Source organism: Lemur catta, chromosome 11 (genome assembly GCF_020740605.2).
Source record: "Lemur catta isolate mLemCat1 chromosome 11, mLemCat1.pri, whole genome shotgun sequence".
Classification (NCBI taxonomy): Eukaryota; Metazoa; Chordata; class Mammalia; order Primates; family Lemuridae; genus Lemur; species Lemur catta.
The window spans coordinates 75917527-75944341 of record NC_059138.1 but is presented as its reverse complement, the minus strand read 5'-3'; the positions used below and the strand labels follow the sequence as shown (position 1 = coordinate 75944341).

The following is a 26815-nucleotide window of genomic DNA, read 5'->3' as shown; positions in this document are numbered from 1 at the left end:
GTGAGGCTTTGTGTGCACCACCCTGCCGAAGCCAGGATCCTAGACCGGTGCAGTCTGGAATGCGGACACACAGCCCGCCACTTGAGTAAAATCTCCCACAACAGGCGCGTGGAAAACGACGAACCACAAATGAAGTTATCTAAAATACACACACAGGCCTCTACGCTGTGCCTATTACGCCAGTCTCAAATCTAATTTAATTTATGGAGACCCATTGATTTGGAGAAGGAAACTCGCCCTTAATCAAATAATGGAACTTACCACCAACTTCCAGATTTATTTAAATGCCATTGCTTAGTGAACAGCAATAACCAGGGGGACAGGAGTGGGGAAATGGTGTCGTGTCACCACAGAAGGAACAGAGAAGACACATTTCTCATTGGTGCCACAAAGGATTCCTAACTAGGCTAGAAAAAGTCGGGTTCTCACACACAAAACTAACGTACTGGTCTGAAGGAGGAGTGGAAAATTACAAAATGCCAGTGAAAGCATCAGAATAGATATATCAATGCCCGCAAACACATAAATCATTTCCCTTTGGACCCATGTCAGTGTTTCCCGTCCCCTCCCTTCACCCCGCCCTCCCACCATCAGTAAGGCCGATGGTCCTTACTCCTTGTTTCTCATTTATGAATCGCCTTAGGTGTCCTTTAGGGCCACACGCTGCGGACAGTAAAAAAGAGGCCAACACCACCAGAGTTTGGAAGGCTCTTTAATAGCAAGCGTATGGTAATTTCATCGTGGGATGAGGCCCTCCCTCTCAGGGGAGGTGGGGTGCGGGAGAGGGTGGGGTTCAATCTAGGATTTACACTGTTTGAAGCATCTAACAAAGGGTGACAATTTTTGGCAACCCATTTCACAGTTTTGTAATTTACAAGAGATTTCTTTGAAAGGAAATATGAAGGCAAAGAAAGCACACATACCCTACACGAAACATTTCTTGCCTAAAAAAAACCCCAACAACTGTTCCTTGCTTTTGCCTCTTGTGTAGATGGCTAAATTTTGCTCTCACACACAAATTAAGACTGCGTGGCAGAGAGTTCAGATCTGCCCTCCCACTGGAGATTTCTACCCCGCTCAAAAGCCGATATGGCACAGAGCTGCTCAGCATCTTCACCTGCCTACAAATCAGAAGGTGCTGGGGGGGGGGGTATGAATCTGGAGAAACAAAAACAAAACAAAACACCACACCAGGAAAAGGGGAAAAGGCAGTTCACAAAGAACCGTCAGCCTTCTCTCCGGTACCAAACAACCCGAATACAGTTCTAAGCAAATGAAATGTTTATTTTTATGTGGCCTGGCACACACTTTTAATTGCCTGTGCCCGTTCAGCCTTATAGTGCTTTAAATGGGGTTTCTAATATGAAATGCTCGCAGATACTGTATTTTTGTAATCCAAATTTAAATAAAAATATAAAAGACAACATATTATTTAACAATGTGCCCAGTGAGCAGGAGCTATAGATATTTTACCATGGACACCGCATTACCATGGACACCACAGGCTGCTGGTATTCTGGCAAGGTTTAGAATTACTCTATAAAATCAAAGACTTCAACTTCTTGTGTCATATCTGTTATTACAAAACCAGGATAATTGATTGGGTCTTTATGAAAGAGGATTAGTTTTTAATTTTAAAAAAAATTTAGGCTTCTCTGAAGACTAAGCAATTAGCAATGGCATCTCCTTGGAGTTGAACACTCACTGGAGGGAAGGGGGGGTCTGAGATCCGCTTGAGTTTGAATTGTGCTCTTTCTACAACCTTGAAGCAAGCCAGAGTAGGGGGGCCCTGCCTTCTAGCCTGAGGGGGCATTCCTGACCACAGCCTCCTCCCAGCCACCACTGAGACCCAAACATGGCTCAGGGTTTACCTGCCAGGGGATTGGAGCCCCTCTCAGATCTGTCTGCACAGACAGGCTTCTCTGGCTGGCAGCTGGTTTTATGGAGGGAAAGAACTCCACCAGATTAGCAGGACATCCTTGGCTGGGGGCCATTTTCAAAGTCACAAAGCCACTGCCAATACAAGGCTCTGCCTCTCAACACAGTCAGTCCCTTCGAGGACAGAAGGCCCCTCGTGAGAGGGCCATGGAAACAGTGTTCCTGGGTCTCACATGGTAACTGTCAGGCCCCGACTCTCTCATTCTGCCTTATTCCTCTCCCCCAACCCCAAATTAAGTCCTGCCTATTCCTTCGTGCCTCTCTGTGGGAAATCGGATTTGTTCACATCAGTTTCCCAACTTGTGAATTTTACCATGCTAGGCATATTCCTAAAATATAAATTCTGATGACGCTTGGGATCACAGCTCCCTTAGGTCCATATACTTTGTGCTCTTATGAAACAGAAACAATATTCAGAGACATATTGTGCTAGAGAATGGTTTCTGTTTACACGTGAAAAATGATAGCAACTACCAGAGGAGAGAGGTTTTCATTTAAGTACACTGGAAACCTAATTCTGGTACCAGGACACACGGAGAATCATGTTCCAGCCGTGGAAAAACAAAATGCACCATGTGCTGTGATGGGCCAGGGAGTCATGAGTGGACACCTTAGTGCAACTGAATCCATGGTGGTGGCAGGCACTGCGGGGACCTCACCTCCCTCCCTGGCTCCGTAAGTCACTGATTCCCTGAAGCCTGCTCCATGTTATCGGGCAGAGGAAAGCACCCAGGTAGGCCTAGGAAAAATGTCTCCATCATTCACTCAAACCCAGGATGGCGGTTTTGTAACGTTATCACAGGGTGAGCTCCAGTTTCACACCTGGCCCACAGCAAGCACCGTGCAGTCAAGCACTCCCCATGCGCTCTCTCTCTCATTCAGGTTCTCTTTACTTTCACTGTCGCCTTCTCCCTACTAGATGACATGGCAAAAAAGTAACAGTACTCATCTTTCACTCTCCCAGCTACCCTTCATGCAAATCTCCTCTCAGTTAGGTTACATGCAGACCATTTCCAAAGCCCCAGTCTGCCAGGGGACAAGGAAAAGTTGTGCCTCCCACAGGCAGAGCCTGTACGATTGAGACAAAGATGTCTTCCGGGGCCTCCCTGTACCCTCTCGTCTAAGGAACAGAATTTCGTCAGCCCCCCAGGATTGGGTCCTGGGGGTCTAGACACTCACAAATCAACATGTTCTAAGGTAGTTCTGGGGCCAACATCCTAAGGACAGCATCGTGCCAAGATCCCAGATGTATTTCCTTCTTGTGTCCCCAAGAGTGTCCCTGACTGCTGCTCCCACGAGGCAGGCAGAGCAGGCAGTGTTTACAGCTGGAAGGGCACAAACCCTTTGTTCACAGACTGGTTAGGTGACTTGTCAAGGTCATGCAGTCAATGGCAGAGTCCAGACTAGAACCCGGGTGTCTCTCCTACGTCCCAGGTGGTGCTCCTCCCACCACCCTGCTGCCGCCTCGTGGTGAGCGTTTGTATGTGGGGAAGGTCAGGAGCACGATTCAGCACGGAACCATCTGCACAGCAGAAACCACGGCTGCCTGACCTCACTGCCCACCGGGTGAGGCCCTGCACCAGCACAGCCCTGGTAGGAGTATCCACAGTGCAGGAAGGAGTGTGTGCGTGTGCACGTGTGCAAGCACTGGGGGGATACGCAGGCAATTGGAGAAAAGGGAGTTTTGGAGGAAACAATCCTATTTGTTAATGCCTTTTGGGTTTTGCCATGCAAAATAAGTAACATACAGCTATGTTCTCTATGCCCTACTCCTGGGCCGGAACAAAGACCAGAATTCTCATCAACCCACTGAATGGCTGAGTCTATCTCAGCTTAGTTTTTATAAACAGAGAACATTAACATGATAATACCAACATGTATTTGGTCAAAGTCTAAACACTTTTTCGATAAAATACATTTTATGATAATATCCATTCAATTTCCAAACATATGTAAATTTAGATTTTCAGCCTATAAAATTTTATAAAATTCCAGTTTACCTTCCAATGGAGCAAGCTAGTCAAGCTTCTCGATTTCAGGTGCAGAAGTCACTCTTGCAGCCTACTGTGTTAAAATGGAGGTTACCACCCCTGGGCGGTACCTATTAACACATAACCTATGGCTCCCAATCACCTTTGCTCATAAACAGGGCCACTCAGAACGCAGGCAGGGCTGCGAAGGTGGGATGTGCTCACCCCAACAAAATGCTAAGTTTTGTTTTGCTAACAGGCTACCGGGAAGGAAAGTCATTTTACTTGAAATTAACCTTTGATATGTTTTTCCAAGAAAAGAACAGATGTGAGTACTGAAGCACAGATGGAAACCACTGTGGTATTATTTTACCCGATGACTTAAAACTGCAGTACACTGTTTTACCAGGAGCAGCCAAACTCCGCACAGCACCAGTCAATTAAACAGAAAATGTGGAGACAATCAGGTCTACACCGACATGCCTGGAAGATATACAAGACTCCCATAAGTTCTGTGGCCTCTGCTGCTGCTGCTGTTTTCAAAATTCAAAACTTCGACAACCTAATGGGCATGTGTGTGCACATTTAAAACATTCCCACCCCAGATGCTAGGTTTAGTAAAGTGTTGTAAAGGAGGCATTCCACATCGTAAGTTATTAAAACCAGAGATGCAGAAGGGTCCAAGAAAATGAATGTTTCAAATAATTCCATATTAGCATCACAAAGGATTTCCCTAGTAAGTAGTTTTTGGCTAAATGATGACAGCAGTATTCAATTACTGTTGTTTCTGTGAGTTGTCTGAGTATCTTGATCATTAAGATGTCCCCTCTTTTAACCATGCCAGCCCATGATTAAAAGATTCCTGCTTTCACGTCCCTTTAAAAATTTACTGTGAATAAGGTCCCTCGAAGTACTTGATTACAATTTTTTAATAAGTTACACAATGGGATCCTTTTCTTTTTTTTTTTTTAATAAAAGATTAAGAAAGTAAAGAGGGATTCCATCATATTTTTAAAAACTTTTTATCCTGGTTTATGTTCCTCATAAATTTATGTATGGCTTCAAAGTTTAAGTAAGTGGCACTTGGTTTCTGGATGTTTCCATGATTTATCAAGTTGCCATGTCATTATAAAGAGAGAAGGTAAATAAATGCTTCATTTCATATATGGGACGGTTTATAAACATTTTCAAGAAATCGATAATTTATGTCTTTCAACCCATTTATATTTCCATGATTAGACTTTTAAAGTGGCTTTGGAATTAGCATGTTTTGAAACAACTGAATAAGCAAGTTACATTTACACCTAACCGTGAACCAGTTGCTACATACCCAGGTACTCCTGTAATGGCAAAACACCTAAAGGCTTCTCCGTCTCTCTTACCCTCTTAATCCAAAGCTACGTGATTATCCTTTTCTGCCCTTGTATTTGCACTTGTGCAGTTTAATGACTAGATATTAAAACTCATGCTTTATAAGCAAAACCTTTCACTTGCAGACACTTAAAAAGTACATAAAAAGTGCAGACTGCATTTCTTCTCTGCCATGCTTTCCCTCAGTAAGGTCACCTGTGAGGACTCAAAGCACATCCTTAATACATTCAGAGTTCTCTACATTCGAGTCAGCGAATGTTAATTCTCCAACATAAACTCAAGAGAGAATAGTCAGCCACAAAATGGACTCTAAATTCAAAATGGCAAAGGCTACCGAGACAACTCCATAGAAACCCCACTGAAGCAGGAGTGAAATTCAGGTCACTTCTGAGCAAAGCTCATCACAGATATTTTGTGGTCATTAAAAAGGTATTTCATTTTAATTTGGATGCTGGGAGCCAGACGTCCTGTTTCAGAGTGCTAATGCAAAATGCTAACCCAGGAGCACGCAAGCCCACCTAGGTACCACAGGGCTCACTCTCCTCCTCCAGTGAGAGCCCTCGGAGGTCTACTGCTGACTGACCCCCATTTGGGGGTGGTCCGCCTCTGGCTCCTCCTCTTCCACGTCTGCACTGTACTCTTCAAATGCATCATCGTCTGCATCCGGAAGTCCCAGTAACTGCAGGGAGAGAACGAGAGAGCAGCAGCTGTGAGTGCCAAGTGGACCACAGGTAGGAAGACAACCAACGGCATCTGATTCCAATTAAACAGCACTTTACAGAACTTTGCACAGAAGCTATGGACGTCCCGAGAGAGTCAGCTATTCCTACAATTGTTTTGCTAAACTTAGAAATGTCAGTGGGTTTTATTGGGAAGCCTGGAGAGTCTCTATTTTTAAATATCAAAACACGGCATCACATACCACATGTGCGCAGAAACACAGTCTCTATGTGCGCGCACACACGTCCAGGATGAACAGTGCTGACTGTCCCACCAAGATGTCAAAAATCTATTCTCTCTTTTCTCTCCTAAAAACACACGATGCTATTATTTATAACATTTCTAAAAATGTGGAGACAACTAAAATGTTCAACAGCAAAATGGTTAAATTATGGTGTATCCGTAAGGTGGAATCTTATATATGCACTTTAAATGACATTTTTGAATAATTTAATGATATAAAATATGCATATAAGTGTAGAAAGAACATGACAAAATTGTACTTCATTACAATACAGATTTTCTTAAAATTTATATAAATTATATATATACACACACACACAGAAAAAAGACTTCAATGAAATATATCCATATATTAAAAGGTTTTTTTTAGACTGTGGAATTATGAGTTAATTTTTTTCTTTTTATCTTTTCATATTTTCCAAGTGCTCTATAAAGATTATCAGGGAAATTCACAATAAACATGTTTTCGAAGCGCGGGCTGGTCTCTGGTGAGAGATGCAGCGCCATTTGCTAGGCCTGATCAATACGAACACCGCACTCCCATGCAGGCAGGAAGCTGCAGCCTTTGGCTCTCCCAGGCCCGTCTGAGAGAACCAGGCTTCCATCTCCCAGGTCCTGGACGAGAGCTACAGTCTGCTCGTGGCCGAAGAACGTCTTTACAGAGGGCTTAATCACTTGTAGGCAACTTCACTGAGTGGCCCTAATGACCCAGACACTAACTGCATTAAGACACTAACAGTGAGATCAGCCATTCTGTCGTTCTGTCTCTTTTGCGCTGCCTCCCTAGCATCTTGCCATGCCTTCCTCCCAATCCCTCCCAGTGCTGAAATGGGGACAGGGTGAGCAGAGTCCCTTCACTCTGAAGTTCTCCTGCTGCAGCTCGCACAGAGCCCTACAGAGGCACTTAGGACAAAATCACCCGCTAGGCACTGTTGGTCACACTCTGCACGCGTCCTGCCAAGGTGCGCACAGCCCGCTGCAGACACGCGCTCTCCCCGTAGAGCTCAGCAGGCGCAGCTGCCTCAGAGAGACACGGCTGACGTGGACGGGAAGGGCCGGAAGAGCGGATCTCAGCGCGTCCATCCAGATAGGGTACAGCAAGCCCGTGTGGGAGAATGGAAAGCCTCTTCTACTTGCTACTGACTCCTTTCCAGATTTCAGTGGATGGAATAAAAGACAAAGTTTGCCTCCAAAGAGAGAGAAAATGATGGCTGGTCACAATGAACATCGATGACTACTATTTCGATGGTCAGTTTTTAATTGAAGAGCTTACATGACAAAGCAAGGTGAAAGTGTCAAATGAGTGGTAACATTTAAAAAACTGGTAAGACATAAATATTGTTGCCACCACTGGGAACTCCAGAATCTCCTAAACAGCAAAAGATGCAGAAATTCAACGATAAGTGTAACTATTTCTTGCACTGAAGGGATATCATTTGCAAGAGAAATGGCCAGTGGGCTCCCTCTCCCCTAACAGAACTGGCAGGTGGTGGCTGCCTGGAGCTTCAGGACGATGCTGAGGCCCAGTGGGAAACGTCACGGTCAGTCTGCAGTGGCAGCCACGGAAAAAGAGGGCACAGCTGCGGCAGGCGTCTATGTACCTGCCATCGTTGTCCTAAAGAGACGTGCCATGGATGGTTCTTCTCCACGGTACACCGAGGTGATTCACACTGACCCGGACCACTGGTAGCACGAGACACCCTTCCTCTCTGCAGCTCAAGGGGCCCGTGGAAGGGGACCCAGCAGGTCGGCCCCTCCCTTCTCTCCTCCCCCCTACCCTCCCTTAAATGTGAATCCAAAGCACCTAGTTACAGGTCCCAGCACATCAGCCACATGGGAGGCCATTCCCTGGGACCAGAAGTATTCTGACTGCTCTTCCAAGAGCTGCTCCCCACCTGCCCTTGCAGAAGGGGGAAGGAGAAGCAGTCCTCTGTGGCCTTCCAGACTTTTAAGGCACCTTAGGTGCAGGGGCTGCAGGTTCATCGAGAGGCTGTGTGGAAAACACACTGGGACTGGGGGCCAAAAGCCAGGGGTCTAGTTAGTTGGGGGCCTCTGCCAAGTCCCCACCTCTGCTGAGCCTCAGTGTCCTTCTCTGTAAAGTGGGAACATGACACCTGCTCCACTTCACAAAGTAACTATGGAGATTAAGTGAGAAAGCGAAGGCGGCCAGGATCTGCAGACTGTCGAGCCTTACGCAAATCTATCGAGCTACGTTTTCTCACTTCTTGTGTTTAAAGCACAGTCAGTTGGATGACGCAGAGTCACTGCTGCCTCCACAGACTGCCTGCAGCCAGGCTCCTCCTGCCTCTGCTGCTGTGTTTGCCTTGGGGCTACCGCATGGTGCATCGGGCATTCAGCATTCCACTGAACCAAACGATTTCGTTATGCTTCAGATTTAATAATAATAGTTAGTATCATTAGCTTACCATCTCCTAGGCACTGTCTTAAGCAGCTTTACACACATTAATTCCTTTGGTCCTTGTAGTAACCCTGTGTAGTAGGTATCACCATCATCCTCCTTTACCGTAGACCTAGAGAGGTTGAGGACCCTGCCTAGCGTTGCTCAGTCAGTGGCAGAGCCAGGATTCAAACCCAGGTCATCTGGCTGCAGACTTCACACGCTTAACCACCAGGCTACCCGGGAGACTCCCGTCTAGCTCAGTGCTGTTCCTGTTCGCTGTAGGTTTCAATGTTTTCTTCTGGGGGCCACACCTTTTAAAAATATAATATGCAATGTATACAATGCTGATGTCTACATTTGTGAGTAGGTACAGTTTGGAAGCATGTATAGGAAGTACCAGAACTAGAATTTGCCTGGAATTCTAAGGGATGGCATTCCCACCTCTGTCCCCACTCCCATCTGTGGTGGGCAAGTCTACATTTCACTTCTCCGTCCAAATTTTCAGCAGGCAAGAAGATGTGTATTAGACATGGGCAGTGCAGGAGGACAGGCAGACGGGGAGGAAGCCTGCAGTCCTTGCTCCTGCTGCACCCACACACCCTTACATGTAAAAGGAGATGGGCCAAAAACCCTGAAGTGACTGCTTTACGTAAATTATTCCTGACACGTACAGTCATTCATTCCTATTTCAGTGAAATTTTTTTCAGTTGACTATAGAGGGGGAAAAAAACCGTCTTTTTTTTTTTTTTTTTTTTTTACACCAAAGAAGAGTGTTGGCATTTTCAGGGTCTTGCTGTCCACAAGGCTTCCTCTGGGCTGTCTACGATCACATCGTGGTGGGCTGGGGCCCATCTTTGGATAAAGAGGGTTGCACCTGAAAGGCAGAGCTGCCAACCCTTGAGAATTAAAGTTCTTCAGACCCAAGAGAGAGAGTATCAGTTATCTGTAGGGCCCACTCCAGGTCTTTTGAACAAAGGTGTAAACTACCTGGGCCACAGTCAGCTGGCATTTAGCATCAGCCGTCTTGAAGGGGGCACTCACGTGGCACAGCGGGCTGGAGCGTCTTCTTAAAGGAAGGGGAGGAGGTGTCTGTGTCCCGGAGAGCAGAGTTGGTCAGCTATGGCTTTGGGTCATCTAGTGAGTGCCCTGCGGCTTTAGAGGTCCCTGAACGCTCCTTCCACAGCTCCCTTCAAGCAGTATTTCTCATCCTTCACGTGTGTAGGTGTGTATGATTCACTCAGATCTACCTAAAATGCAGGTTCTGATTCAGTGGGTCTCAGCTGGGACCTGAGTCTGCATTTCTAACAAGCTCCTGAGTGATGGGGACACTGCTAGTCCCGACGCCAGATTCTAAAGCATCTGGGAGTCTGACAGCACTGATCTAAGGATCATGATGCTGGCAGTAACAAGAAACCCGTGATGCGGTCTGGTCGGTCAGTCTGTCTTCTTGACGCTAGAGAAAAAAGGTGGCAAGATGGATGTGGGACCAACATGGGCAAGAGCAGTAGATGCTCTCTTACTTTTGGGGGCCATTGTACTTTCTGAAAAAGAGAAAGTTTGAATGTTCATGAAATGAGCAAAAACAAAAGCAAAAGATAAACTTAAATTGTCAACATTCAATGTTTATCATACAAACCCACATGTGTGCATAATCTTTTCTCATCAGACTTTCTGACCCACCGGGGCAGCTTCCCACAGTGGACTACGGGAATAGAAGAACTGGACTTTTTCTGGACCACAAAGGATTTTCATGTGGAGTTTGACCCCTGGATCCCTAGCCACTAGTGGCAAACCAAAAATATCAATCTTGTTCATGCCGGTGAGCTAGAATTAGGGGAATTTTTTGGCAGAAACACCTCTACCTCTTGAGAAGAGAAATGTGAATCACACAGCAACCACAAGAAGAGGACCAGGATCGTGAGAGTGAGCAGCCACAGCGACAACAGGATCTAGCTGCAGGCTGGGCCGTCAGAGCAGCATGAACCAACGCGGCGCACAGAATTGCACCAGCAACAGGTGCCTGCTGGCCTCCTGCCCACACTGCCAGTCCGGGGGGAGAAGGATAACACTCTAGGAAAGCAGTAATTCCTTGCTATGCTCATAAAACTTTGAGAGAATTTGAAAGGGCAAACATAATGTTTAGTTTTGCAGCTAAACTAGAAATAGCAGGCTAGCTCTTCCCTTATAAACTGTTTTTTAACCAGGGCTAAGTCTGTCAGTTGTCACTAAATAAAAAACATGAAAACCTTACGGGGGAAAAAAATGAATGGCACAATCACCATTATTTAGGGTCATAACCACTGTTTTATTATCTAGCTCAATCAAGCAATGACCAGCAACCATCAACTGAGGGTTACACTTAAATAAGTAAAATGCAGAGCTCTGACGATTGTCCAATTCACATTTACAAAAGCTACTGACAGGTCTCTCCAAAGCCATTACTGGTAGCAGTGCCTGGTCATGGACAGCAACAACGGCCTGCTTGGCATTCTCACTTGCATACACATACCACTTGGGTATGACATGCCAGCAAGAAAAAATAACTAGGTCAAAATCATACCTCTCAGAGAGGTCATCATTAGCAAGATAGGAAGTCACTGGAGAGGAGCAGAGTGTGGGTCATTCGAGGAGGAAAGACAGTCGGCCACTTCCAGAGTTACCTACTCATCCAATAAGCATTTCCTAACACCAGAAATTGAGACTAACCTCAGCACGGTGTCTTTGGACTTTGACAGTCCTTTGTGTTCTTGGTCTGATTTCGAAGCTCCCCATGAATCCATGAAGACAGTGAAACAGGTAATGCCCCCATTTTAAAGATGGGGACACTGAGGCTGAGTGATCTGCTAGAGGCCACGTGGCCTGGGAGCAAGGCAGGGCAGGGTGATCCACCTTCGCCCGCTGGGGACATTTCTAAAGAATCTGAGATAAGGCAGCCAAGATGGGCCCTTCCTGGACTTTCTCCCTGGCCAGCCCTCCTCCTGCTCTGAGCATGTTGAGGTCCTGCCATTCTTCAAGCCCCAAGTCCTCATGAAGCCATGGCCTGGCTCTCTATGCCTCAAAGAGCCCACTCAAGATGATATTCCTAGTACTTCTCAAACATCGTAAATGATACAGCTTCTTTAAAAAACATGGCCTATTTTCTGATTATGCGATTACAGAAAACTTAGAAAGTATGGAAAAGAAGAAAATAACTATCCATAACCCTGAAGCTCTTTGGTCACATGTCACTGTGGGAGGACAGGAGTGTCCATTCATTCTCAAGCATCTAACACAGCAAGTTGTGTAGATTAGGAACTCAATGCATGTTTATTATTTTGCCAAAACCAATGCTGATAAACTCTTGACTTCCCTCCAATACCTTTTAAAATCCCTTACCTTAGTCAAGCATGCTGAAATCACTTAGCAAATTTTTTTCTCTGTCCACCAAAAACTAAGATTCCCACAAAATGTTTCACTAAGTTTTGCTCACTTCTCAGCAATATTTTATCTAGTATCCACATCAATACTAACGTGTACTTAGTGCTTACCATGGATAGCATGCTACACTGAGTACCCACCAAAAATTACATTGTATAATCTGCATAGGCCGGGCGCGGTGGCTCACGCCTGTAATCCTAGCACTCTGGGAGGCCGAGGCGGGTGGATCGCTCAAGGTCAGGAGTTCGAGACCAGCCTGAGCGAGACCCCGTCTCTACTAAAAATAGAAATAAACTATCTGGACAACTAAAAATATATATAGAAAAAATTAGCCGGGCATGGTGGCACATGCCTGTAGTCCCAGCTACTCGGGAGGCTGAGGCAGTAGGATCGCTTAAGCCCAGGAGTTTGAGGTTGCTGTGAGCGAGGCTGACGCCACGGCACTCACTCTAGCCCGGGCAACAAAGTGACACTCTGTCTCAAAAAAAAAAAAAAAATATAATCTGCATGGTAACCCTAAGGTAACTATTATCAGCAGTTTCCTAATTTTAAAATGAAGAAACTGAGAAACAGAGAGGTTAAGTCACTTGTCTAAGGTCACACAGCCCACATGTGGCAGAACTGAGATTTGAACGCGGGCAACCTGCTCACAGAGCACGGGTTCTTCATCCCTGTAGTATCATGCTCCCACGTAACCGGGTTAAGAGAACACAGGCAAAACACCCTGTGGTACACGCTCACAAATGTCCTCTCAGAAACAGCTCCCCAGAGAGCCAGCAGAATGGAATACGCACAACAGGGAATGGGACTCCTTCACTTTTCCTGCACAGCCTGGAGCAGAGGGTCTGGACCCAAATAAATGCTCTGTCTTATAATGTGGGCTCTCTCTGTCCGGTTATGTGGCTGTCTCTTCTCCCAGAAAGTCGGCGCCTGGAGGGCAAGACCTCACTCAGCTGTCTGTGTCCTGCCCCTCTCCCTCTGACTCCGTGTTCTAGAAATAGCAGAAGACTGATATGTTTTGTTGAAAACATAAAGAAGTAGAGGAAAAATAGAAGAGTAAGATGGCTAAAAAGAACTTTTTTTTCCTTTTCAAACCCAACAACGGAGGGCTTGGTGGGGAGGGAGAGCTCTGACTGAGATGTTGTTTCAGAAGGGGGCAGGCAAGGCAGGGAGGGGGAAGGTGCTCAGCTGCAAAGTCTGCATGTTGAACGCCGGCCTCAGGCCTGCGGACGGGACCGCTGAGGAAGGGCAGAGGCGACTCGACTCTTGGCCTGCGGATGCAGGAGTGCCCAAGCTTCAGCAAAGTTAATTGAATTTGCTTGACTGATGCCCAAAAAGACAGCAGAAGGCTGTCAACAGACAGGTCCTTATCTCTCTGGAGAGACTGCATGAGTAGGCGCTGGGGCTGCGGCAGCCAAGGGAAAACAGGGGTTCAAAGCCAAGGACGGGGCTGTTCTGAGACAAGGCAAAAACATTCCTCCCGGGGCTGCCCCGCTACACACACAAAGCAGCTGCACGAATGGATGAGATCACCACAAATTTTCAGGGAAATGATGTGCAGGTTTTACCCCCATGATAAGCTGTAGCATTTGGGTGTTTCTTCAACAAATAGCGCAACTATGACAACAGCAACAAAACCCTTTCCTATGTCTTATTTCTAAACCCAAGGCTCCCTTATAGAAAATAAGCACTTTTACACAAATGGCACCCCTGGGAAGAAACGCACTATTTAGTGGAGAAGGAGAGGGCAAAAGTTTCCCCACTCATCTCCACAGTCCTTTATTCAGGCTTGTGACGCTCCCTCTCCTCCAATCTGGGACACCTCCTGCCTGGGAGAAGCCCAAGGCCAGCATGCACTTCACCTTCCCCAGCCCTGCAAGGTGCCTCCTGCCGGCCTTGCCCTCAGGGGCAAACAGGCCCAGCCGAAGGCGGCCAGCACAAAGACCTTCCCCACCAAAGCAGCACGATGCCAGGTCAAGGCCTCCTCCACTCAGGAGCAACATCGCTGCCCACAACATAAAGCTCCACTTTAGAAATGAAACCTGGGCCGGCGCGGTGGCTCACGCCTATAATCCTAGCACTCTGGGAAGCAGAGGCGGGAGGATCGCTTGAGGTCAGGAGTTTGAGACCAGCCTGAGCAAGAGTGAGACCCCGTCTCTACTAAAAATAGGAAAAAAATTAGCTGGGTGTGGTAGTGTGCACCTGTAGTCCCAGCGCTCAGGAGGCTGAGGCGGGAGGATGGCCTGAGCCCAGAAGTTTGAGGTTGCTGTGAGCTAGATGACACCACTGCAGTCTACCCAGGGCGACAGAGCGAGAGTCTGTCTCGAAAAAAAAAAAAAAAGAAAGAAAGAAAAGAAAAAGAAATGAAACCTGGAAGCCAGCAACATCAAATCAAATCCGAGTGCCCAACCCCTCCCCATCGCTCCAGAGCAAGAGCCCAAGCCCTTCCGTGACTGCAGGGCCCCGTCATCCCAGACTCATCTCTCACTAGTCCCGACCTCTACTCCCCTCTTCAGCCACATGCTCCCCGGTTCCTCGAACACAGGTGTCCCCCACCCCCGCACCCTGAGGCCTTCATTCCTGCTCCTCACTCTCCCTAGAAGGCTCTTCCCCTAGGTTTCCTCACGGCCCACTCCTTACTTCAGGTTTTAATGCAATGTTACCTTCTCAGCAAAGCCTGCCCTGGTCCATTAATCAAAAGTTTCAGGGCCCTTGACACTTCTTACTCCTTTATTTCTTTTCTGCATGGCATGTATCACTGACACATTGTATGTTGTACTTATTTATCTTGTCTCCCCCCTGCTAGAATGCAAGCTCTGTGCGATCTAAGCTTTTCATGTGTTTGGTTCAGGTGCTAGAACTAGGCAGTAAAAAGTGCCACGTGCCTAAGATTATTCACTAGGCACGTGGGACAAACTGGTATTTTGAAGTCAAATATCTATTTTGAATGACCCAAACTGGCTTAGAAAATTAACAAACAAAAAATGAACTGGATGGACAAATGATACGAATCAGACAGAGTGACAAAAGCCACCGAAATTCTATTTCTTATAATGGTGGACTAAATGATTGCAACCAACTCTTCCATTAGTAACTACTAAAAAAGCTGGATTAAATATGAAAAATATCTTCCTAAATATATTGAAGAATTAGAACCAGGAGAGGTAAGCAAGCCTAGCACAGAAAGCTGCTTTTTCCCCGGGGGCACCTGCTGACCTGGAAGCAGCAGCTAGAAACCTTATTGCTTTCTCTGCCCTCTCTAAGAGGTAGGAGACCAAAGTCAAAGCCAAGGTCTTCCAAAGGAGCACACTATGATACATAGTCCCCACTTTAGGCTGGGCCCCCAAAGTCCACACCCTCACAAGGATGAACTGACAGAGACCAGATCCGCAGCCTGGCTTCTCATCCCCAAGCCTGCGGAGAACCGCGAGCCTTAAATCGTTTCACGGTGGTCTCAGACGGATAGCACCCTCACGTCCTGGCAGAAGCAAACAAAAAATTCTGGAAGAAGTTACTGTCATCTTAGGCCTCAATTTATTCCTATATATAAAATTTCAAATACAATAACCTGCACACAGAGATAATCCAACACACAAAGAAACAAGATACCAGGCATGAGAACCAGCAGAAACAAAAGACAAAGCAGACTTAGAAAGTGCAATATCAGACACAGTCTATGCCCAGAGAAATAAAAGACAAGCTTCAGAACTTCGGCAGAGAAGTAGGTAGCATTTTTTAAAATGTGAAAAATAATTAAAATACTTAAATAGACATTCTAGCAGATACCATGGAACATGTGGAGTATTTAGGGTGAGCAGGGAATTGCGCTTGGGGGAAGTATTGGGACACTGGTAATCTGACTTTATCTTCCAATGAAGACAGAGGGAAACAGGTCATCTTCGAAGTAGGGGTGAGTATTCATTTTGCAGGTTTATCAGCTAGAATGAAAACAGGCTGTCAGCTAGCCATAGAAATACAGATTCTTAAATCCCAAAAGAGAGGGAGAAAAAGCAACTAGAGACTTTTAAAAAAGAGAAAAAAACAGACCCAATATCCAATTTCATCCTTCTCCATACCCACAAATGTGGCGGTATAACCTTATGTAGCTTTCCGGCAACCCCTAAATATAGGCCCCACTATTATAAAAGAACCTCCATGCCACTTGCAAGCATGTTGGTTTGAAGTCTGCTGGCAGAGAACAGGAATGCTCAGTTGTCTCACAAAGGATCTGTTTGCTTCCTCCCTATCAGGGATTCTCAACTCAACTCAAGTGATGCTAGAAATAACCATCATCCCTGCGACAAACAGCTGTGTCACACCCGTCCTCGTCCCCCTCCCCACCGCCCTCAGCCTCCCCACACTGGCTGCTATCTCTAAGCCACAGGGCAGACAAGAGAAAAACAATTAGTCATCCCAGGTTTGCCCACCTTCCCCACCACCCTTGGTATTCAAAACACAATCGCTATAGAAAACAAGCCATCTCCCAGAGCCAAGCGGGCACCTACAGGTCTGAAAGACTTGAAGACTTTTTCCAAGACTTCGTGGAGTGTCTTCTTGCCGCAGGAGGAGATGTAGTCCTGTGCTAGCTGCAAGAAAGGCAGGCAGTCCTCGCTCTCGCTCCACACGTGCTGCGTGCCCACGGGTGGGAGGGAGAAAACAAAGACACACACGTCATTACACTCAGTGTGAGATACAGAAAGCCAAGCAGAATTGTTAAAAATTACATAAATTTGTAGATGGCCTCCCATTCCAGAGTAAAATCCATATAGTCATTCTTCACTGTTTGCACTGTAGGGGATCAAAAAAAAGTCTAATCCATAGAATCCCCCCAAGCTCTGGGTCTGTATATTCACCTGCTCTGGTTGCCACTGGATCTGCTCGCACAAAGCAAAGGGGGCAATGGGGTGGACTGTCCTCACCTGGGATTTCCACGGCTCACCTTCTCGTGCAGGCTAAGAGTGGTTTGCAGACAGCAGGGAGGACAAGCCAGAGCCTTTGCCTTCAAAACCCTTAACTTTGCCTTCAGCTATGGCTGAAGGATCAATTAAGCATGTTTGTAAGCATTAACCTGGAACAAGACATTCTTTACCCAGACCAGCCTGTGAGTGGGGGTGGTGGTAAATTTACTGTGAAATGAAATGAACTTAGGGGAACCCGCAAAGTCATCTCTAAGTCACCAGGAAATGAAAGCTTTGCTTTCCTTCTCTTATAATTCTTTTAAGAGGGCATCTTACCCAAGCATCACTTTGCAATGTAACACTTACTGAGAAGAGATTGGTTCTAGGTTTTCTTTTTTTCTTAAGGTTGGGTGAGGCTTTTTTCCACATGAGGATATCCATTTTAGCACATCTTTAAGACTGGGCATGCCTCTCCCATAAATGTTCAAAGATCTGGAACAAGCCCAAGACACAGGCCTGAGTGGTCTCAATGCAGAAGACCCTACTCTGAGTATTTAGCTGGCAGAGGCACCAGGATACCAGGATCACATCATGGCACCTGTCAGGTACCAAGAATCGCTGCTCAGGGGGGACCAATCAATGACAGCTCCCCACTGGCAAAACAGTGTTGAGGCCTGGGAGAGAGGAAGGCATTTGGCAAGTAAGAGCAAGACGCAAGGGCTAGGCACAGGTGACAAGATCTATTTGGAAAGATAGTCCATGGCAAGCACATACTTACCCCATCTAGTAATACAAATTATGGAGGCACTGCCCAGAAAGTTAGATGCCTGTCACTCAATAAAAACATTTCATCTCCTTCCTCCTCATGCAGGATTTCCAAGAACTAAATCTATAGACTTAAAATACTGCTCAAATCCAAGCAAAAATAACTAGGTGGTAACATGCCACCTTTATACCCCAATTATCTGCTTCATAGTTGTAATGGTCCATTTCCGACACTCGTTACTCTCATTCCAGCAGATTCTTGAGTGGCTTCCTTCTCCACCTAATAAAGACAACATCCAGGTGCTCTAGATTTAGAGAACAGCTCAAACGTTCTTCCCTATTAATTGGAGACCCTTAAAGCTGTCGAGCCACTGAAATGTCATTTTTGTAATAGTCTCTTATATTGTACAAAAGTATAGTAGTACAAAGTACTTTTATATCCATTATCTCACTTGATTTTTAATCAGTGGACAAAGTCCTACTTTAGTAAGTTCTGCTCAGCATCTACTTTCATACTCAAATGTATAGACGTTCCAGTGTATTTCAAATTATTATCCAAGTTAAAGATGAGATTAACATCTAGCACCACACAACAGAAAACTTTAAGCCTGCCTTCTATAGACTTGTGAAGGTTGGAAAAGGAGTTAAAAGTTAAGTGCCTGGCTGGCATGGATAGTCAGTAAACAGGGGACATGAGTACCTTCTTTCCCCTTTTGCATCTGCAAGAGGCTGGGGGAGCAACAGGGGGCATCGAGCTTTCTACCTGCCACAAGGCTAAGGTCACACGAGTCAATCAGACACCCAATGTGACGTCACTGAGAACACTGCCCAAGGGACATGGTGACATTAATTCAGAAGTAGGTATAGCTATGAAAAACTTGTATATCTACTTTTTTAAAAAGTACATTTGGGCTTTAAATTACAAAGTTAGCGGAGAAAAAGCATATCGCTCAAACAATAACAGACTTGCAACAGATCCACACCACTTGGTAATACGACAGTTTATTTTTTCACTTTTATCTTTTTTTAGAGACAAGGTCTTGCTCCATTGCCCAGACTGGAGTGCGGTGGTGCAATCATAGCTCACTACAGCCTGGAACTCCTGGCCTCTAGCAATCTTCCTGGCTCAGTCTCCCCAAACACTGGGGTTATGGGCATGAGCTACTGCACCTGGGCTAGACAGTGTACAATCTCATGAAGAGACTGTTTGTGCCCTCATTTCCATTACTCCACTTGTGGAGTTGTTTATTTATGGACGCCATGTTGGAGAAGGAAGACTTAACACCCACTAAAGGGCCTTCTGTCTAAATTTCCTTCATTTGGCTGTCTCTCTCTCCTTGGATTCCCAATTTTATTGGTTTTGTGGATTAAAAAAAAAATTAACTGAAACTTGTCCACATGATAAAGTGAAGGAGCACAGGGTCTGGACTCAGACAGACCCAGCTGTGCATGGCCACTTAAAAGACATCATCTACTACCTGATTGTTTTATATCCATTGTATCTCATAACAAGAAGAATTCAATTTTATTTAAGCTGCTTGCTGCCAAAATTAATCAAGGCAGCTGTCAAAGAGTCATATAATACAAGACAAGATGAACTAAAAAATAAGTCTGCAGTTGGGGGTTAAAAAAGGACAAAAGAAAAATAATGGAAGGAAATAAGATAAAACCAAGAGTGAGATTAGGACAGAGTGAGGTATAAGGGCCTGGCTACCTGCTACAGATGGGACCCAGATTTGGTGCCAGAGCTTTCTAAGTGGGACAATCATTCCAGTGAGGCAGTGTCCACAGATAAAACAGGCTAGCTCTTCAGGAAAACTGACAGGCAAGGGCCTGGGGCCAGGAGGGTTAGGAAAATATAGGGGCCCTTTCTAAAACCATGGGGGGCAGGGGAAACATCTGGGGGCAGGGCTGAAGTTCCTGAAAACACGACTTGGGATCTAGTCTTGTACAAACAGGCAACTGGAGACCCAGAGTCCTGTGCCACTGGGCGTGGCCACAATAACTTCAACTTGGAAAATATTTTAAGTATGTGTAACCAAACACCCACTTTGGCCAGGAAAAGACTATGGCAGGAATCAGAGAACCTCTAGCTCTGAACAATGCAATGCCAAGGCAAATATGGGACCAGCAGACTGCAGACCTCCCTGTGACAGTGACGAGAGAAGAAATGCCAGGAGAGGCTACACGAAGTAGAGGAAGGCAGGGGCCTGGAGCTTCAGAGTGCACCAGAATCACCTGGAAGCTTATTAAAACACAGATTGCTCGGCCCCACCCCCAGAGTTTCTGATTCAGTGGGATGGGGGGCAGCTCAGGTGGCTGGTTCCGGAACCACACTTTGAGAACCACAGGCAGCGAAGAACTTCGGCTAACTACATATTTGAAGGGGGTAGGACACTTAAAAATCTTAGTGGAAGGACTTAAGCAACTGCCATTACTTACTACAACCAACTGGCCTCCACTGTCCCTACCCCGAGCGGCCTACTCTTTCCTACAGAAATCCCTCGTGTGAATTTTGATTTGCATATAGGCTACCTGTGACCCTTGTTCCTATGCAGTTGGGCCAGAATTTATTATAAAAGCTTGCCTAGTTTAAGACAATATAACCATGTCACCTGCAAATAGGAAGATGAACACCTGTTTTTTAGAGTGTAGGTGAGAATATCAAATTTAACAAAAAGTGGTATTAGATCACTACAGTAATTCAATCCTATAAAAATGTGGGGGGCACAATCTGCATGCTCCTGCTGTTGGCAATCCTGGGGGTATGCTGCTGTGCTTCCTGCCGAGGCAGGGTGGGGGTGGCAGGGGAGTTAGGAACACACCTCTGCTTCCCTCCTTGGACACAGTTATCCGATGCCCCTTTGGGGCCCTTGCTCTGGGCCTCTCTCACTGTAGTACTGAAGTGTGGGTTTCCTGCCACTCTCAGTACTGGGGGAGTCCATTTTGAGTTGGTGCAGCTTAATCCCAAACGGATGCCTGTCCTCAGAACAGATGGCAGGAGAAGATAAAAGCCACCGCCACATCATGTCTCCCTGCTTCTGTGCCGGGTGGGAAGGGCATGGTTGGCTAGATGACAGCCAGCCTGCTCTTTGTGTACCACTGGCCTGTTCCACCAGGGTGGAAACTGAGGCTGAGAAAGGCTAAGTGACTTGTCGGTGGTCGCACAGGGAACAAGGGATAGAGCAGAACATCAGCAGAGGGGCATGTGTTTCTAACACACTCTGTGTGCGATGTTTAGCCTGAGCCTCAGCACATCATGTGTAAGGCACAGGGCAGTCCTAAAGATGACAGGAGACTGCCTGTCCTTCGGCAGGGGCCCAATAAATGCTTATTCCCATCTATTTGAACTCGTATTAATGTATCTTCATTCCCCTCAGGATTACCATTCCAAGAATATAAGAGGACACAACTTTTCACCTGAAATAATCTCTCTATGTGAATAGTGCACAGCCATTGTGGAATGCCTTACAGTCTACACACACAATCACATGCGCTACTCCTCATTTAACCCTCATAATAATACTAATGTAATACAGCTATCCCCGTTTGGCAGGTGAGGAAACTGAGCGAAGAGTTTAAATTAGGCAAGAAAGTGCCTTCTCTCTACTATACCACCATATAAACATGACTCAATCTCATTTAAATAATATTTTCTTTCTTCAAAATGAAAAGGTTGTTATTTGATCACTTAGTTAAGAATAAAGTCATGGGAAAAAATATACATATATATATACATATACAAACACATAAAATTAAATCACACAGTCCTTCCATAAATAAACCCTTTTTCTTTAATAATAATATGATTGCTATCTTTGTTTCTGTATTGAGGAGGGATTAAACTATACAAAATTTTAGATCCAAACAGGTCTCTGATGGGACGGTAAGAGTCTGTCCCTCTCGCAATCACTGGCGTCCAGGCCGCAGGAGGGGCAGGCAGTGCTCCTTGTTCAGAGAGCTCCTTCCTCCTGGCCTGGGCGGAGGAAGGAATGCAGCTGGTGCTCCCACACCCAGGAGCGCCCTCTGTCCATCTGGCCCATGAGCGGCTCCTGACACCCCACTCCAAGCCTGACCAAGCCCTCGGGATCTTCTGAATTGGCAGAAGAAGGGAAAGCTCTTGGCCCCCTCTCACCAGGGCCAGGAGCCTGCTGTCACACCTGTAGAGCCAGGCGGGTGGCCCTGCCCTGAACTCCCTCCACACACAGGCTGCTGGCAGCTTCATTTTACCCCGGGGCCTGACCGTGGCCATCCATGGAGAGAGGCCCCAGTCCGGGAGGCTGTGTGGAAAGGGACAGCAGGGACAGGACGCCCTGTGAACCAAGACCAGGAAAGAGTGTGCAAGGGCCCCAGGTGCTCCAAAGTGGAGGGCAAATAAAAAGAAGTCTTTGTTCCTAGGCCCCTGGAGCTATTGGTCTGACCCCGCCTGTGGGCTGTTGCTGTTCTGTGCGGTGGAGGGGACAGGCCTCCAGGCTTGGGCTCAAGTCCTGGCTCTGTCACTTCTTGGCAGTACAGTCCTGGAGGAGGCCCTTAAAATCACTGAGCCTCAGGTTCTTTGCCTATAAAGTGGGGATAATAATACCTACCTCACTGAATTTTTGTGAGGCTCAATAAGAAGCCACGCTTGAACCCTGTCTGGGTTGGGTCCCCTGCTGTCACTCCTGTGATGCTACGTATTCCGTATACGACTACGGTTCAAGATGCTCTACCATATTAGAGCTGGTGGGAAAGTTAGTAAACCTTGCTGTGCCTCAGCTTCCTCATCTGTAAAATAGGGATGATTTTAGAGACTACCTTGAGAGATTACTAAGATTAAATGAATTCATATGTGCAAAGTGCTTAGAACAGTGTCTGATACTTAGTAAATTAAAGTGGTAGTTATTGTTGTTCAAAGCTGAATTCTTAAAATTTAACATCTGTCTTCTACAAGGGCTGTCCAGAAAGTATTCAGCCATTGCTAATATAACAAGAACATATTACATGGCTGGATACTTTCTGGATAGCCCTTGTATACCAGACCATCATTCATTCATTCATTCATTCATTCATTCATTCTTATGAATATGTATTGAGCACCCATCATGTTCTGACACTGTTCCAAGTGCTGGGATATAGTGATAACATAGACAACATCTCTGTTCTCATGAAGCTTTATAGTCTAGGGGGGAGGCAGAAAACAAAAAAGAAAATATTAAGTACTAATGAGTGCTTGATAAAAGAGGGTGAGGAGAGGAAACGTGGTTAGGAGAGTTTCTCCTAGGCCTTAATGGCATAAAGGAGCCAGCCACGTAAAGATCTGGGGCAAGAGTGTTCTAGGCAGAGAGAACGGGAAGGCCACTATGGCAGGAAGGCAGAGCATGTGGGGGCTTGAGGCCAGGGCAAGAGTTTAGGTTTGATTATAAAAAGGATGGGAAGTCAGTTAAGGCAAAATGGGGAGTAGTGGTAACATGATCTGGATTATATTTTAAATAGATCCAAAGTAACTGCTGAGTGGAGAATGGCTTAGGGTGAAGGGTGGGTTACAAGCATAGAGAGAAATTAGGAAATAAGGTGAAAAATGATAGTAGCTTAGACTAGTGTGACAGCATGCGGGTGGAGAAAAACAAGTGGAAAGTGTATATATTTTGGAGGTAACAGAATTTTGATGAATTGGTTGCAGGGAGCAATAGAGTAGAACTAAGCATGTCCCTTAGCTTTTTGGCCTGAGCAACTAGATGGATGATGGTAACATTTACAGAGGTTAAAAACAATAAGATGAACTATAATATCATTTATTGAACACTTAGTACAAGTTAGGCACTGTTCTCAAACAACCCTGCTGGAGAGTCCCTAATATCATCCTCCCCACTTTAGGCAGTATTCTCAAACCTCAAACACCCTTGCTAGGGAAGTACTAATATTATCATCCCCATTTTACATATGTAGAAACTGTGACATAGAGGGGTTAAATTTCTTGAAGCACACAGAAGTGGGGAGCTGGGGTGCAAACCCATTTGTCTGACTCTAGAGCCTGTGTGCCTAACCACTATACCATACTGTCTCTTAGCTACTAGGTAAACTGGCTCCAGGAGTGTGAGGGCAGAGACCCTATTTGTATTGCAGATAGTCCTGGCCTGGTACAGAGTAAACCCTCAATAAATGTTTGTTGAATGAATGACTGAATGAATGACGTAAACATACTTTGTAAATTAAGAAATGCTATGTAAATATTCTAATTGTTAATAAATCCTTCAAATAATGGGAATTCCACTCATCTCAATTTTTTTCTAATGCTTAACAACTTTTCCTGGGAAAAGGAAAAGAACTTAGGTAGGACACTTATTAGAGGCAAATAGCAGCTTGACAACCTGGCCTGGGACAGATTCAAGAAATTTGGCCAAGAAAACTCCCTCGGCTGGTATCTTGTCCAGTATAGCCTCCAGGAACTTCGGGAAAGTTCCATTCTACCCAAGGAATTATTCCCTCACCCCATCTTCTATCTTCCTATCTATTCCCTTTAAACTGTCAGTGAATTAACACTTGAACACTTAGAAGGCTTTTCTTCCTGCAGGTGGGAAAATATTTAAGATAAAGGCCTGATTATATAAATGTCTCTGAATGACGGTTTGATATACATGTTCAAGGCAAGAGAACAGCCTTGAGTCTTCCTTAGCCCACTTATTCTCTTTGAAGTCGTTTCTCTGGGTATGCCCCCTGCAGTCCCAGCAGGGAGTCTGTGTGGGATCCTTCCCCATAAGATCCGGAACTACCAGCGACTCTTGCCCTATTTTACACAGAAAAGAGGGGAAAAGGACACTGGCAGAAGAAGGAAGACAAATCTAACCAAATCCTAACATCTTACAAGTGAGATGGACTCTGGTGCCCTTTCCACGATATCCTGGGGCTTTCTCACACTTTTCTAATGGAGTGAGTCCCTTTTCAAGGATCGCCCATTCCTCCCAATAACAAAGGACACTTACTACTTATTCTAACTACAGTCAAGATGTGCTTACATGTATTAACAGCTCGCTTGCTCTTCACAGGTATCCTGTGATAGAGACATTCTGAGGAACCCCATTTTACAGGTGAGAAAACTGAGGCTCTTAAAAAAATGAGACAAGCTCTAAACTCTGGGTAACCCTAGGTCTCTGATCCCAAATTTGTGGGGCCCTTGCTCTGGGACAGGGACTGTTATGTGCTTTTATCTACATAAACACCTGGGCGCCGGTATTATCATACCATTTTTTGGATGTGGAAATTGAATTAGGGAGGGTATTTGACCAGAGTCACAGAGCCAGAACTCAAATCTGGCTGTCCCCCAAGGCCATCCCTCTTCTGGGGTGCCCTGAGGGCCCAGGTGTGTGCTTCTCCTGCACTGGGTAGGGATGGTGGGAGGGGTGTATGCCTTATTGGCCAGGCGTGCACAATACTTCACCTTACCCGAACCAAGAAAGGCGGTCTTGCTAACTCCTTTGCGAACTTCCAGTGGGTGGTCGGGGGCCCGGACCACGGCCCAGCTTTGTCTCGCCCCACCTGAGGAGCCTGCGCAAGGCCACGCCTCCGCACCGCCCCACCTCCGTCCACTGGGGCGGCAGCAGCGCCGGCTCCAGGCTCAGGCCAGCGACCACACGGTAACCCGCACCCACAGCCCCCTCCATCTTACATTTGGGACCATTATTTATTCCCCGTCCTTACAAACACTTCAAGGAGCGCCATCCTCGCCCCGACTCTGCCCCTCCCACCCCAACTCCCCTGCCCTCCGCATCCTCTTCCTAAACTGCCAGCGCCAAGATCCCAAGTGGGCGCAGGATGCAAAGTGCAAGGTCTGGACGCCGCAGTTCCAGGTCCCCGTCCCTTCGAGACGAGGGTGGGGTGGGGAGATCCTCCCTCATCTGGAAAAGCCGACGGTCTTGGGCAGGGCCGCGGCTGCCGCCTCGGCCGGACAGAACCCACCCAGCTACACACACCTCGCTTGCAGCTCACAGAGGAGCAGTGGGCGCACGGGGCAAAGCGGGATAGGCGTGCCCCCCTGTCTGTGTGTGTGTGTGTGTGTGTGTGTGTTAGTTGGGATGTATGCGCACGCGCGCGTGCGTTTTTAAGATCTGGGTGTAATTCCGCAAAGAAGGTCCAGGAGATCGGGCATCGCCAGTGTGGACAGAGCTTTGTGTCCAAAGAGGCAGCGCAGGGAATAACACGGGGCGGGGGAGCGGGGCTTCTCCGGGCGGGGCGATTCCCTGAGTTGCGTCTGAGCACTGGGAGGGGTGCGGCATTCCTCACCCGGACGGGACGCCTGGGTGTAGGAAGCTCCGGACTTCGCATCCTGCGGGAGGGTCAGTGAGCCCCAGCCCGGGCTAGTGCGACGCGGGAGACACCCCCAGGATGCTCCAAGCTAGTCCCCAAGCACGGGCCGCGGGGTCGCGTTCCCGAAACAGCGCTCGCAGGAGGGTTAGGGGCGGACTCCAGGGGGACACCACACCTCCCACCCCAACCCGGCCCCCCTGCCCGCCACCCACCAGGCCCCACCTGGGGCGCCGACAGCGCCGTGCCCGGCCCGGGGGCTTCTCCCGCAGAGCGAGGAGCGCGCGGTGCTCGGCGAGCGGGTTACGCCCCCCCACTCGGTGTCCGCCGCCTCCCCGCCGCGCGAGAGCTCGGCTCAGGGACGCGGCCGCGGCGTCCACGCTCCCGCCTGCTCCGGCGGTCCCTCCCCCAGGCACTCACAAAATTGTCGCCACAGCCGTTGTCCGGACACAGCACGTAGAAGGAGACGCCGGGGTCGGCGTAGAAATCCATCCTGCGCTCGGTGTCCTCGGTGGCGATGAGCTCGAAGGGCGTGTTGGAGCACCATTTCTCCGCAACGTCGGCCAGCTGCTGGAAATCCATCGTGGCCCGCCGCGCCCGCCGCTCCCTCAGCCTCGGCGCTCGCCGCCCGCTCCCGCTCCCTCCGCCTCCCGCCCGCCGCCCGCCCTCCTCGCTCCTCGGCGCCCTCCTCCCGGGCGGGCCGCGCGGCGCGGCGCTCGGCTCGGCTCGGCGCGGGCTCCCGGCGGGCGGCGGGCCGGGCAGCTCGGCTCCCTCGCGGTGCCTGGGCTGGAGCCGGCTGGGACTGTTTACATGCG

The 26815-nt window shown here is 47.3% G+C and overlaps 1 protein-coding gene across 2 annotated transcripts; it reads right to left on the bottom strand.

Moving 5' to 3' along the window:
• Positions 1–696: 696 nt before the first annotated feature.
• MTURN (maturin, neural progenitor differentiation regulator homolog) lies at positions 697–26612 on the bottom strand. 2 transcript variants are annotated; one of them, XR_006738112.1, is made up of 4 exons: positions 26421–26612; positions 16566–16688; positions 5798–5958; positions 697–4391 (listed from the first exon to the last, which is right to left on the bottom strand). XR_006738112.1 is itself a non-coding variant. In XM_045564227.1 (3 exons), the coding sequence occupies exons 1-3, from the start codon at positions 26580–26582 to the stop codon at positions 5848–5850; spliced, it is 396 nt and encodes a 131-aa protein (XP_045420183.1). In that variant the 5' UTR covers positions 26583–26612; the 3' UTR covers positions 697–5847. The 2 variants fall into 2 exon arrangements, 1 of the variants encoding a protein (XP_045420183.1); XM_045564227.1 differs by having other exon boundaries at positions 697–5958.
• Between the last annotated feature and the right edge of the window lie 203 nt (positions 26613–26815).